General features: G+C 48.6%; 2 protein-coding genes and 1 long non-coding RNA gene across 7 annotated transcripts; 1 reads left to right on the top strand and 2 right to left on the bottom strand.

Moving 5' to 3' along the window:
- Positions 1-295: 295 nt before the first annotated feature.
- Positions 296-1,093, bottom strand: LOC147267368 (uncharacterized). Its single transcript, XR_015112236.1, has 3 exons — positions 853-1,093; positions 641-746; positions 296-519 (listed from the first exon to the last, which is right to left on the bottom strand). It is a non-coding gene; the product is annotated as an uncharacterized LOC147267368 (long non-coding RNA).
- svbp (small vasohibin binding protein) lies at positions 798-7,412 on the top strand. 4 transcript variants are annotated; one of them, XM_086200550.1, is made up of 3 exons: positions 798-1,171; positions 4,852-5,027; positions 5,612-7,412. In XM_086200550.1, exons 2-3 carry the CDS (start codon positions 4,914-4,916, stop codon positions 5,696-5,698), a joined length of 201 nt encoding a protein of 66 aa, XP_086056676.1. In that variant the 5' UTR covers positions 798-1,171; positions 4,852-4,913; the 3' UTR covers positions 5,699-7,412. The 4 variants fall into 4 exon arrangements, with proteins under 4 accessions (XP_086056676.1, XP_086056674.1, XP_086056675.1 ...); XM_086200548.1 differs by lacking the exon at positions 798-1,171 and adding an exon at positions 4,097-4,240; XM_086200549.1 differs by lacking the exon at positions 798-1,171 and adding an exon at positions 4,247-4,377.
- Positions 7,413-7,852: 440 nt separating this feature from the next.
- On the bottom strand, positions 7,853-11,615 carry fbxo2 (F-box protein 2). 2 transcript variants are annotated; one of them, XM_086200546.1, is made up of 6 exons: positions 11,394-11,615; positions 10,494-10,577; positions 9,242-9,368; positions 9,053-9,145; positions 8,851-8,989; positions 7,853-8,171 (listed from the first exon to the last, which is right to left on the bottom strand). In XM_086200546.1, the coding sequence occupies exons 2-6, from the start codon at positions 10,528-10,530 to the stop codon at positions 8,037-8,039; spliced, it is 531 nt and encodes a 176-aa protein (XP_086056672.1). In that variant the 5' UTR covers positions 10,531-10,577; positions 11,394-11,615; the 3' UTR covers positions 7,853-8,036. The 2 variants fall into 2 exon arrangements, with proteins under 2 accessions (XP_086056672.1, XP_086056671.1); XM_086200545.1 differs by having other exon boundaries at positions 10,494-10,558; positions 11,394-11,614.
- Between the last annotated feature and the right edge of the window lie 2,232 nt (positions 11,616-13,847).

Raw genomic sequence — 13,847 nt, 5'->3', positions numbered from 1 at the left:
CTAAGGCTCCTAAGACACACACACACATACGCACACACACACAGTCTCCACGGCCACCAGTGGGGGTGTCGCCGGGTCAGACACCCCCCCACTTCTCCTGATCATGTCTGCCAATCGACTCATTTTTCACTCTGGTGGATGCGAGTGTGACTGCTGCTGTGTCACTGGAGCTCCTCCAAGTCAAGGAGTTACCAAATAAAGATGTTTTCATCAAGGTTTTTCTTTTTTTAATTTTGGAGTTGTCAGGCACACTGATGATGTTTACTCAAAGTTAAAAATATTTCATTCAGTAACTTGTTTGTCTTTGCTGGGCCTCATTGAGGACACCTATGCACATATTTGTTCCTACACACTGTTTGTAAGCCCTGGATGTCGTCTTACAGACAGGAAGCAAAGCCTGATGCCTGCAACTCCGTCCTGCTGGCGTCTCCTGAGTGCTCCCGGCTGAGTCCTGGGCCCGTTTCAGACAGCAGGTTTGGTGAAGTCTGTTAACCCTGGAATGAGGGAACGTCTGGTTTTCTGTTTCAGAGAGGGAGTTAATATAAACCTGAATAAGAGGAGAAACTGCAGTCCGGTTCAGAAAGAGCAGTAATGTGAGCTTGGTGTCAGTTACTATGGTAACTGAGTCTGTTGGGCTGACCTGGCCAGGAGCCTCGAGTTGATCTTCTCCCTCTTCTCTCTTCTGTCATTCCGTCCACATCATTTGAAGCTGCTTGCACGTTCAGTTTTCACCCGTGTGACTGAACCTGGATGACAACACGTTTTAGCATCAATATCATTCCGCTAGCTTTCACCTGAGAGTAAACAGTGTGATTCAGTATGAAACGAATAGCTACATTGGTCAATATTCACCGTGAGAGAGTCAGCTAAGCTAACTAAGCTAAAAGCTGGCCGTGGCCACGCTGGTGCTGTGGCGTGTAGAAGCCAAACTGTTTTAACTGCTGGCGTGTTTTTAAGAGTAAAGAGGACCTGGTTCATCGTGGACGAAGCATGAAGCGCCAACGTGGCTGGACTTCCCTGGATTCACGAAGAAGTCCTGAGGGCGGAAACATCATGGATTCAAGCTGTCTCCTGCTGAGTAATTGATGAAGAAATGGTGATATTTGGGTGAAAGGAGGGACGACTCCCCAGCGCATGACCGGCTCCGCAGCTGTTGACCACGCAGCATTATGTAAGTGTGTTTCTCCTTTATGTTGCCGTGTATCAGGAGCAGCAGGTCCCACTGTCATCTGCAGCGCTAAGCAAACGTTGTTCTTGGCAGGATATTGTTCCAGGGGAGAGCGCTCCCCTGTAGTCGCAGGATAAACCCAGGTAAACCCTCGGTATGCTGTGATAAGTCTCTGTGGCGCAGCTCTGCCAGAGGGCTCACATGCTCACACTCAGAGTTCCAGGACCGTCTCCTCATACCTGCCCGACACAGTCCTCCTCCTGGTGTTGTGGTCTGTGGTGATGAATGTGTTGTGGACACACCGACACACACACACCCATGTACTTGTATCTTTGTGAGGACTTTCAATGATGTAATACAGTCCCTCAACCTAAGCCCACAGGTTGGATGGACCGTGCTCCATCCTTCCCCACCTGGGGGGGATTTCCTTTTTCTGCCCCTAACCATCTCAACTGACTGCCTGACCCTGACCTCGACCCTAAACCTAACCAGAACCTGATTCTAACCTTGACCCTAAAACCAAGTATTGACCTTCAAACAGCCCTTTGAAGATGTGAGGACCGGCTAAAATGTCCTCACTTTCCAAAAATGTCCTCCCTCTGTTGGTTAAATACGTATTCTAGTCCTCAATATGTAGCAAGTACAAGAACACACACACACACACACACACACACACACACACACACCTGTGTCACACTCACTCAGCTGATTTATGAACTGCAGAGGTGCCAGTTACTTAGTTAATTAGTGAACGAATCAATCAAAGGTGAGAATTGAGGGAAGTGTCCGAGGAGCTCCAGACTCCTGCTGGACGAGCAGGTGTCAGTTTGACCGCGCACTCAGACACACACGTCAAGTTAACGCTGAATGACATCAAGTACTAGAAATACATTCTCACGCGCGGGCTAAACTGAACTGCTGGATGAGGGCGACACCTTGTGGTCAGAGGTGGGCCTGCATGATCAGACACATATTTGCTGGTTGTCCAGAGCTGATCACAAGTTACATATTAAATCTGCTCAAACAGGATCATCAAACATGCAGGTTGATGTTTATGACCCGGCTGAGAAACCCGTCCCGCTTCCTCCGCTGGACCTTCAGGCTTGTTTGAAGAGCCCAGTCCAGTTCTTCAGAGCGACGATGTCACTGAGATGTTCTGTCACTGAGATGTTCTGTCACTGAGATGTTCTGTGACCGGCTTCCGTGGCTCCTGCCTGAGGACTGCTGATGCTGCTGGGTCGTTAATTGGCGCCGTCTCACATTCAGTAAAGTTCATCAGTGAAAAAACGAGGATAAACACTGGCCAGAAGCCCTCCCCTTGTTGCCCCCCCCCCCAAGGTTCTTACTCAGACCCTTCAGACTTCCCTTCATTCACTAAATGAAATACATGACAAACTGAGAGAACACAAATCTTTCGCGTCAGTGCTAAACAGTAGAAACATTAACGACACGCTCCATGTTGTCCAGGTTGTAGACGATTGAGTCCAAACACCTAAAGACTACAAATGTGAAGCTTCTTTGATTAAAAAAAGACAAAAACAAACCCCTTTGGCTTGTTTGTGTTTGAAAGTGCAAAGATTCATGGGAAGGTCAGCACGGTTTCCTTTCTGCTCTTGTTGTGATTGTTTGATGGTCCAGAGACAGAGACTTGAGCTTCTCCACGACGGCTGAGACAGTAATGAGGACTGTGGAACCCAGGCATCAACATCTGTGGGAAGCCTGCTGGGTGCAGGGGCTTCCCTCCAGGTGGGCACATACCACATTCAAACTGAGACCTCTCAGGACTCTAGCAGTATTTATGAACTCTTTAACTTCATCATAAAAAGCCACAATGAAGACATCAAACTGAGGTTGCAAAGTGTAAACTAAAGGGGAAGTGCTGCTCTCACAATGCACCTGATCTCAGGTCTGCAGGGAAACCGGGGGGGGGGGGGGGGGGGGGTTACTGGACCGGGGGTCAGGCTGCCAGTCGCTGACGCGCCAGTGAGGCCTGCTGCGGGAGGCGCTCTGCTGGTGGGCTCTTGCTTCTCTGCACTGCCACCTCTCAGCTGTGGACCCCTGTTCTACAGCTCACTTCCGTGTCACCCGACTACTCCTGATATTTCCCCATCCTCGTGTCTGGCGGTGCACAGACGGATCCGAGCTGGTAAATGCATGAAACGACGAACCTCGGACAAAAACAAAACAAAATAAAAACAAAAAAGCGCCTTCCCGGACCTTCGCTGTCGTGTTGGTCTTTGCAGCCATTTTCGTCCTCCTGTTTGCTCCCAGGAATTTTTTCATTCGCATTGAAACTCTGCAATGTAACTGCAGCTAAAGGGTGTCGTCATCATGAGGCACCGGGAATGCTCGTCACGCCACTTTGAGCTGATCAAACGTGACCTTCTCACTCACGTCAGAGTGGTTTTGTTTGTCTGTGTCAGACTCCAACATTGCCTCCATTCCCTGCACTTCAATCAGCACATTTGCCTGCGACAGTTTATGTTTAGGACTTGATGGACACCTGTGAATGCACGTCAGTTTGTTGCTGTGGTTCGAGTCCGTCAACCACCCGCTGAACCCCCCCGATGCTCTTGGCCTGATTGTCTTGTAGCCTCTGATCACCATCGGTGTGTGATCACATCGTCCTCATCGACGGACTTCGCTCTTCCTCTCAGTCACAAAGCCATGCAGAAAAATAAATAAAGACGTACAAAGACCCCCAGGCAGATCTCAGGATATGAAGGTGCAGAGAATGTGTCATATAAAGGCCAACTTTGTCGCATCTGTCAACTTTCTCCTCTGAAGAGTAAATGTTTCAGTCCTGCAGGTTTGCTGCCGCCTAGTGGACAAACACGGCTAAAGCCATTTTAACTTTGACCAGAAGTAACGGGTGGTTTGATGCTAATTAAGACATGAAAAATATTGATTTTTAATAATGGCGGATATTTCTTTGAGGACAAACAAAAACCTTATGACGCGATAAATTGTAGTTCCCACTGCTAAACACTGAGTGGCGGTAGCGCGCCCTGAACACCATAAAACACAAGAAACCGGACAGATTTCCCTCCTGAAACCAGCCAGGAAGCCTCGGTACGCGTCGTTAACGTTTCTCGTTAGATAAACTCTCGCTGTCCCGGTTGAGAAGGAGAAAACTCCAGTTTAAAGTTCCCCGAACCCAAAGAAAACACGGAACCACCTCCGGAACCGTGGAAGTGATGCTCAACCTTGTGAGCGCTACACGGACTTATTTGTGGGAGACACATCGATCGCAACATAGCTGTTGTGACAGACGAGCTAGCCTCTATGTAGTTGTAAATACTTACCGGATGTGAAATAGCAGCCGACTTTTGCGCGTTTGCCTCCAGTAAGTGCTGGGCTGCGAGGACGAACCCTGCTGCTCTGGAGGGAACGTCGCTCTATAAAACAAACACAGCTGGCTAACTCCAAGTTAGCTAACCGGGCTGGCTAACTCCCAGTTAGCTAACCGGGCTGGCTAACTCCCAGTTAGCTAACCGGGCTGGCTAACTCCCAGTTAGCTAACTGGGCTGGCTAACTCCCAGTTAGCTAACTGGGCTGGCTAACTCCCAGTTAGCTAACTGGGCTCGCCTCTGAGTGACGTTTTCATTGGATTTCTGAGGTTCTTTATAATGCTCGTACACGTCGCTGTATTTTGATGATTTGGTCTCCGCCTTTGCCGGCAGGTTGATGAAGTGAACAGTAGCGAGGGAGTTTTTTCCCCAACCTCCAGCTGGACGGAGTCACCATGGAGCCCGCCTGCCGGAAAGACAAGCCGAAGCTGAACTCGACCCCGACCAGAGGGGACCGGGCCAGGCAGAGATCCGCCCAGCAGGAGCTCAAACAGCGGCAGAGAGCTGAGGTGACTGACGGCTCTGCAGTCAAAGCGGCGCACACACCTGACCTCGTAGTCTGAAGCAGCATTCATGTCCTTCAGGATCATTTGATGTTGACACACACACGCAACACAGCGGGCTCCAAACAGCTAACATGAATTCATCCTCGTGGTCATAGCTGACACGCGTGTGTCCTCAGAAGAAGGTGGAGTCCCACCCATCAGGGGTGACCTTGAAGTGTCAAAACTATCAGCAACTGTAGAAGTGAAACAACCGGTACAAATACATAAAACCTACAGTGACATATATTGATTGATACTCAGACAGATACAGGGGAGCGAACACACACAAGTCACAGTTGCTCATCTACACACACACACACACACACACACTCAAGCCTATCAGGTACTCACAGGTCTGCATGATGTCATGCATTCATCAGCATCAGCCAGCTCCAACATACCTACATATTCATAGTACATAACCACAAACAACTCTACACACGCTCAGGCTCGATGCTGATTGGTTCTCAAATGGAAGGATGTTCCCGTCCTGGAGAACGCTGGCCGAACCTCACGCAGCTTCACTTGCAGTTTGTGTTTCTCCTCAGATTTACGCCCTGAACAAGGTGATGACGGAGCTGGAGCAGCAGCAGTTCGAGGCCTTCTGTAAACAGATGCAGTCGCAGGGAGAATGAGCCGCCTGTAACCTGCCTTCGTGTCACATGTGGGCTTGGACCTGCCCCCATCCCACACACACACACACACACACACACACACACACAGACAATTACTTGTTCATTATCACAGATAGAACACAAGGGCTCGACCAGTGTGGGATTTTTGAGACTGACGTCACCATCAGCCTGCATCAGCTGATTGATCTCTAGTGTTGCTGATGCAGGTGCCTGCAGGACGCTGCTCACCTTTCCTAGCACACATGCTAATAAGCTACATAGCGTTCTGGTGCTGTCTTACGTGCTAAGACTCACCAAAGTTCAGAGAGTTGTTGTTTTTTTTAACAGGCGGTGGCTCCTGATGTCCCGCCCCAGCTTCTCAGTGTCAACTACGTTGCTCTGAGTAACAGGAAAGGAAGTGCGTCGGTGTCAGTAAGCGGCACTTTGTCTGTTCCTGGAAGGTCAAACCTCTTCGCTACAGTCATTTCACCACAGTATTAATAACTACAAGGTCATTGTCTGTTTTCAGAGACCTGCCGCTTCAAAACACACCTTTAGAAACACTGAGAGACTTGTTTTCCTCTCATGGTTCCGGCGTGGGCGGCCCAGTTGAATGAGTCCAGGCTTGATCGAGGCCTGACTGGCCCAGATGGCTCATCCCGTCCTGGCCAGGAAGCCTTTGTTAGACCAGTTTGAGTCCAAGAAATGTTCAGAGAGCCTGAGGGGAAAATTCCTCACTGTCCGTACCTTGGGGAGGTTTTGATAAACCCAGGAAACTGGAAATGTACTTCACAAATATCTGCCTAGTAAAAAACACACGTTCCTCTTAAGATCGACTGAGACAAACCTACTTTGGTTGATATGGATTTACTTGTTTACGTTGTACTAAACTATGCAGCTCATCATTAACGCTGGTCTGCGCTGCTAAGTAGGAACATGTCAGCAGGCGTGTCCCAGAATGTTTGCATGGTCGTGAAATTGGTGCTCCACCTGGTGGGAGCCCGGCTCCGTTTATCCACGCTAGGCTCAACACAAGCGAGTGATGTGATGTGATGCGATGCTCGGGCTGTGAGGCTCCCCCCTGGTCACGAACGTGCCTGGCGTAAGTGAGACCTCGCTTCCATGGGAGATGCTCCTCTGTGTCTGTGGGGGTCTTCCAGTGATGATGTCACGCGCTGATGGTGAGCCTCAGACGCATCTCGGGGTACAGTTTGTCTCCCTGTCTGTCATTGAAACCCAGAACACTAAAGACCCAGTGGGGCCCAGCTGGAAGGAAACCCTGGATACCATAATTATCCTAAAAGAGCGCACTTCAGTGTCCAGTGAGACTTCAGCGGGTTTGACCTCGTGTCGTCGTCTCAAGGAGAAATACCCTATAAGATACAGTGTTCTTCTGTTTTACCACCATAAGTGCAGTTGGAAAAGTCATTTTCAACTGAAGCTGCAGTTTTTAGTAGTATTAATACTGTCACCACAACGACGTCATAGTACAGACTCCTGATATTGCAGTACGACACTGTAATCCTAGCCCGATGGACAGAATCTGCTCACAGGCGTGACGATGCTGGAGTTTCTATGGTTGTGAGTGACAGCTGCTGACCTCTGGAGCGCTCGTGCTACGTACCACGTGCTACAAGCTCGCCTGCTAACTAGCATGTTTGTATTGTTTAACTCGACCTGTCCACAGTTTTCTCTCCTGCAATTTTGATTTAATTAAAATAAGTGACTTTTCTGGCCCTTTCACTGTCCTGTTGTTTTTATTTGAGGCGTCATCTTCCTGGTCGCCGCTCAGCCTCAGGCCACAGCCGCCCGTCATCCACTGGTGGATTTATTCTCCAACTCTCCCAGCAGTGTTGACCTGCTGGTGATGTCAGCCGCTGGTCATCGTCGCAGGTTTCTGTACTCGTTAAGCTAGTTTAAGTCACGTGTTTCCTGCAAACCAAGCAAGTTCAGGATGCCAATTGTTTCTTCACGTTATTCTACACAACAATTCAACGTTTTCATTAAATTGTGCTGCATTAGTATGCACACTGCAGTTATGACAAAAATACACAGGAAAGTACTCGCTTGTACTTCCTGCTGCGTGCTGTTGACCAGATGTGAGTCAGATTCTCTGAGTACTTAGTAACCTCCAACTGGTTTGATCTGGAGTGAAAGTTCAACGTGACGAGCAAGAAGTGACCAACATTTTATTGCATCATTTGTCAAAGCGTTTGCATCCGGTGACCTCCCGTCACCGCCGCGACCCTCTAGAAGCCCTCGACTGGATCAGCAGCAGCCTGGTGGTTCGGCAGCTCTACGGTTACTTGATGGCAGCGGCAGCGTGAACCCCATCATGCAGGAAAACCACCTCTGAGGCTCAGACCTCCACAATAACAGAGCTCCCAGTGACCCGCACGCCGTACCAGCCGTCCCAGAACTTAGTGTCCTGACCTCCGTGCTCGAAGGAGATGAAGCGCACCCCAGGGCCGTACTCCCGAAACGTGAAGGTGATCTGTGGTCAGATGGAGGTAATACACCCAAAACACTTGCCATTAGATACAGAGAATCTCCTCACAGCTAACGAGTCAGGAGTCTGACAGCCATCAACTACTGAAGGTGGTGAGGCGGTGAGATTCACCGGTGCCTCAGGTTTCTGCTACTCGACATGTCAAGACATCGACTGCCGGGTCAGTAGGCTTCAAACACACAGATGTGTGTTTATTATGTGTCAGTCTTCATTCGTCAGGCCTCCCACAGGGACCAGAGACAACAGGAAGTAGTCAGCAGCACCAGTAGGGGGACCTCTGTAGTCCATGTGGTGGGAGGGCAAGGACGTAGTTAGCTTTGCTGCTAACAACAAGTTAGCAAAAGAAATGCTTTACTTCTGGTCAGTGTTTCAGAATAATACTCCTCTCCTAGCCAGCTTTAACAAAACTATAATTACAATAAAGCATAGGTGCTTTTATTTTGAAGGCAAAGTCACAGGTGTCAAGAAGTTGTACTGTGTACAGATTTTAAATCCCCTTGAGGGAAATTTGGATTTGTGATTTAGGACTTTGTAAACAAACTTGATTGATTGGTTGCAGGTAACTGGTCCAGGATCAGTTTACTCATTAACACTCTGACTTTTCTCATAACCTGCTGGTAACTTGACTCCTCGCACCGTCCAGCGTCCGACCACCTCTACACACCTGCTTCCATGAGCAGTCATCGACGTCGGGGTCGAGAGTCACCAGCTCAGGGTTGAACTCCTCTATGACCTCGTGATTCTCGTCCAGCAGACACACGGTCATCTGGTAGGTGCAGCCGCAGTCCATCCTGGAACAGTACCTGCAGAAGGAGCCCGTCACCTCAGACGCACCACTGACACACACTGACACCAGTGGGTCTTACCAGTCCTCCACCGTGATGACAGGCTGGGCGTCCAGCTGCTCGCTGGTGTAGCCCTCCTGGATCAGGTCAATCACCTGCCTCTTCAGACACAGCCTGGATCAGGAAACGCCAGATTAGTCACGCAGCCGGTTCCCCACACTCAGACATTCAAGCACTTGCTTGATGACACATCCACTCGTAAACACCCACTCAAAGGAGGTTGCAAAGTATGTGCCAACTGCTTTGTTGGTGAAGTCGTGGCCACAGTCTCCTGGCATGTCCTCCACCCTCCACTGGCTCCCACCGTTCACCACCAGCTCCCAGGATTCCAGCTGATCTAGGAGGGAAATACACCATCTCTCTCACGCGGCCAACAAGCACGTCTGAAACCATCGAGGCAACGTTGAGAGAGCAGCTTTTAATATTTGAGATGGAACAGCGCCCTCAGTTTCATCACCACGGGCAGCGAGGAGGAAGGGGAGTCATGAGGTAGCTCGCTCTGAGCTAGCATGTCTTACGCGCCTAGCGTGATAAGACATTAGCCCCCCTCGCTGTGCGGAGGCATACGCCATCAGAAATAAACAAGTTTAGCTTTAGCATTGGATTTAGCTAAATGTGCGTGTGGTTAGAACTGTTGCCTCACAGCAAGACGGTTGTTGGTCTGAATCCATGCGCCAGGACCTTTGTGTGTGGAGTTAGCACGTTCTCCTGTCTGCGTGGTTGCTGTCTAGGTGTGCCAACTTCCTCGCACACGCCAAAAAACACGCTCCTTATTTGAACTGAAGACTTTAAATTGCCCATCCAGTGAATGTGGGTGGTCGTTTGCGTGTGACCCTGTGATGGTCTGGCGACCTGTCCAGGGTGACCCACCTCTCACTCAATGACAGCAATGTGTTGAACAAATATCTTATAACAGCGCAGGGTCACGGCCTCATATTTTAGAATCTCCAGTCTACTTTGTCTTCCTGTGGGAGCCGAAAGAATCAAACCTCTCCTAAATTCTCAATTCCAAAACTCCACCGCCCGAACTGATTCAGTTTCCATCCGTGTTGCTGTAGCTAGCACAGCCAAGCTAGCCAGCTCAGTCCTGGATCTGGAAGGGACCACGTTTATACTTACCAGGAGGGACGCTAACGTAGAACGAATCATCATTTCTAATTGTTCTCCAGCGAGTCAAAGTCTCCAGTGTGAATGACGATCAGCACAACAGATCATATCGAAGACATTTGATACAAGCTCAGCCATTTTGACTTTGTCGCATGCTAAGCTAAGCTAACAGACTGTGGGCAGTTGCCATGTGTCTGTCACCTAATTTGGCATCGAAGTGTTGAAATATAGATTTAAAAGGATAGATTTGTCTTTGTGTGCAGCAACACGAGCCAGCATCAGAAATAAAGAAACGTTTGTGACTGTTAGTTCAGCTTCTCCTGAACATCCTCCACAGGGAAAAGAAACATTTTACCTTCACCGCAAGGATTCTTCAGCAAGTTTCTGGCCATGGTTACAGCTCACAGAGGGAGGCGGGGCCTGCACAGCAGAGAGAAAACTGAACTAGATCAATAATCACCTCTGCTGCTGCAGTTTTCTGTTTCAGGTCATTGCAACCTGCATTTGCATCCTCCTTTGGAATGTGCTGACATACCCTCTCCTCATATTGCTGCCTCCAACTGGCGCGCACACACACACACACACACACACACACACACACACACACACAGTAAGTAGATGGACAACAAACAACTGACTGCTAATGAAAAACTGAAATATTTTAAGTTTTTCTGTTTTGTTTTATACTTCCCCATACATCCCTGTGGAATTGACCAGTTGTTCAGAGACAATGTTTGGGATATCCCACTGGAGTCCCAAAGCAGGACCAGTCAACGCCACAGATTCCAAACCCAAACACTAATTCCCTGTCTGCTGACTCACAGCACAACAGAGAGGCAAAAGCCGCCCTCTTCACCCGCTGAATAGGAGGAATCACAGAGGATCAGCGGCCATCGGACACAGGAGACATCAGTCAGCAGGAAAAGCAGCTGGAATCTCGTCTGTCACAGCAACGGGACTGAGACGACTTGGATGTTGTTCATCATTTAGACAACGATCACACATCCTTTAAAATATCCGTGTGTGTGTCTGTGGGGGGGGGGGGGTGAAATGGAGTTTCAGTAGGACACAAACTCTCCAAAATGTCGTCTGATGGAGCGAGACTGTGGATTCGGTTTGAAGTTCCTGCTGACAGAAATACGCCAGCTGAGTCATGCACTACTAGAGCTGTCGGAGGGACAGGAGAGACGATTGTTGCGCTGAAGTCAAAGATCACTTCTGCCTAAACACGCGAGACACCATACGGGATACTCACAGCCAGGGAAGGCAACTGCAGTCGTCTGATTCGTCAGGGAACGACACTTGAGCTGCTCTGCAGTGGAACGCCCTGTGACAGTTAGGCTTATATTGCTCGGATGCACACACACGCACACTATTAGAGGGAAAGGGAGAGGGAGAAAGTGAGGGAGAGAGAAACACACACACACACACACACACACACACACGCTAGTACAGTGAAAGCGAAAGGAGGGAGGGAGAGAGAGAGAGGAGGCAAACACACGGGCTGGGAGGGAGCAGCCGACCAGTGGATCTCAGCAGAACCACACAACCAAACACAAACTCAGCACACACTCAGCACAAATGTCAGAGAGCACACACACCTCCTCACCTCCGGCAAACAAGACATTCCGTGTCTCAGAACATGATACAAGCGTGTCAGACAGAGGCCGCGGGAGCTCAAGTTCACGTTTAGGCAAATGTATCCTGCTTTTGTTTCCAGTTCTGGGATAGATTACGTTCCCATTTGAAATGTTCCCCAGTGGAACGTCTGTCTGTTTTGTGGCCAGTGTGGACTGGCAGAGAGGATTCTACCTGACACAAAGAGCATGACAGCACGAAGCTCTGGAAGCGCATGAAGCACAACCCATGAACGAACGCAGCCACGCACTCTCAGGCAGACGCTGATCAAATGCAAGGTCCAGCTGGCCCAAGACCTCCTGCACCCACGCCACTCCCTGCCTTGGACATGAGCGGCACTCAGGGTGCTCCGCGCCCATGAAGTCCAAGACCGTCTGGACACAGACACATCTCTGTTGATGTGACGTAGATTTAAACTGACACTCGTCAGTTTAAATCTACGTCACATCAACAGCGCCGTGTCTCTGTTCCAGCTCAAGAACTCTCTCTCAAATTTGTTGAATAGATCGGTTGAATACACATTTGCTTTTCATATCTTCAGGTCGTAAGTTGTTCCATTGCTGGATGGCTCTATAAAAAAACAGTTTTTTTAAGCAATTCAGAATTTGGTGTTGGAAGTTTCAAATAACCCAAGCTTACTTGTCTAGTTTTATGACTCTGTTTTACACCTGCATTTAATAATTGATAACTGAAGAAATCTGGCTTCCCCTCCATGATTGCATTTCTAGAAAACTTTATGATACTTGATATTAACGTAGCCCCTACAGTTAACCCTGCCACACTGATGCATCTGTGCCACTGAGTACTCATCTTGCGGCTCTATTTTGAGCTAATTGTAGTTTTTTTTTATCCATTTTAGCAGCAGAGGACCACACAACCATACAGCACTCCAAACCAGAGAGAACTAATGCCTGCATTACCTGCTTTCTAATTCATGGTGTGATACAGGGAGAACATCCACGCGTGACAGCAATGCCCCTCCCCATTTTTACAACAATAGCATCAGTATGGTCGGACCATGTCAACTGCTCATCAATTGTGACTCCCAGAAACTTAGTTTTATTAACTTACTGTACAGAGGAACCCGCCAGATCCAGGCTCAATCAGGAACCAGCATATCTCTAGTACCCAAGACAATGTACCTTGACTGAGACACATTCAAGATTCATTTAATTTCTTTGACCCAATTCGACACTAATTTTAATTCATTAGATAATACTTCATTTAGTGTGTTACACGTAGTTGCAGCACAGAACATGGTTGAATCATCCGCATACATAACCATATCAGCTTGCTCCAGAACATAAGGCACATCATTCATAAAAACGGAAAATAAAAGAGGGCCTAGACAGCTTCCCTGAGGGACACCACATATAACATCCTTACTTGTGGATAGACTGCCATTATAAAATGCTCTGTGCCTCCTCCCAGAGAGGTAACTATCCATCCAAGAGAGAGCCGTGGATAAAAATCCATACGCCTTCAGTGTGGATCTTAGCAGTTAATGATCGATGACATCGAACGCCGCACTGAAATCAAGCATGGCTGTCCCGACCATTTTCTTGCGTTCCAATTCCTCCAGCCATTTGTCAGTCATATGCACAAGAGCAGAGTCAGTTGAGTGACCAATTCTGTATATCATTCGTAGCATTGCTGACTTTCTATTGATAGCATACTTCTTTGTGCTCTTCTTCAATTCGTGACCCTATTTCTTGACAGTCTTGTACCCTATCACGTAAACATCCTGACCGATCAAAGCCTTCTTGGCATCATCTCGCTGCATCATTAGAGCCTCGTCATTCAACCATGGAGCGCGGTTATGCTTTACACGATGCTTCGTCAAAGGGCCGTGCTTGTCAACCAACACACACGTGCATCGCCAACGTCCGCCACAAATCGTTCTGAATTAAACCTCTTAAAGGAGCTCTTGAATATGACCTTATTTCCAGCCCTGGGAATTTTAATTTGCCTTGTAAGAGAAAGCAAGTTATGGGTGTGGACTCAGATTTTGAACAGTGCTCGGGAACATTTGTCAAAATGTCGTCTATGCAGGTCGGTGACTTACCACCGG

The sequence above is a fragment of the Aulostomus chinensis genome, chromosome 3, assembly GCF_037954235.1.
Source record: "Aulostomus chinensis isolate RoL2024-O1b breed Wild chromosome 3, RoL_Achi_v1.0, whole genome shotgun sequence".
In the NCBI taxonomy this organism is placed as follows: Eukaryota; Metazoa; Chordata; class Actinopteri; order Syngnathiformes; family Aulostomidae; genus Aulostomus; species Aulostomus chinensis.
This window is presented reverse-complemented; position numbering and strand designations above follow the sequence as displayed.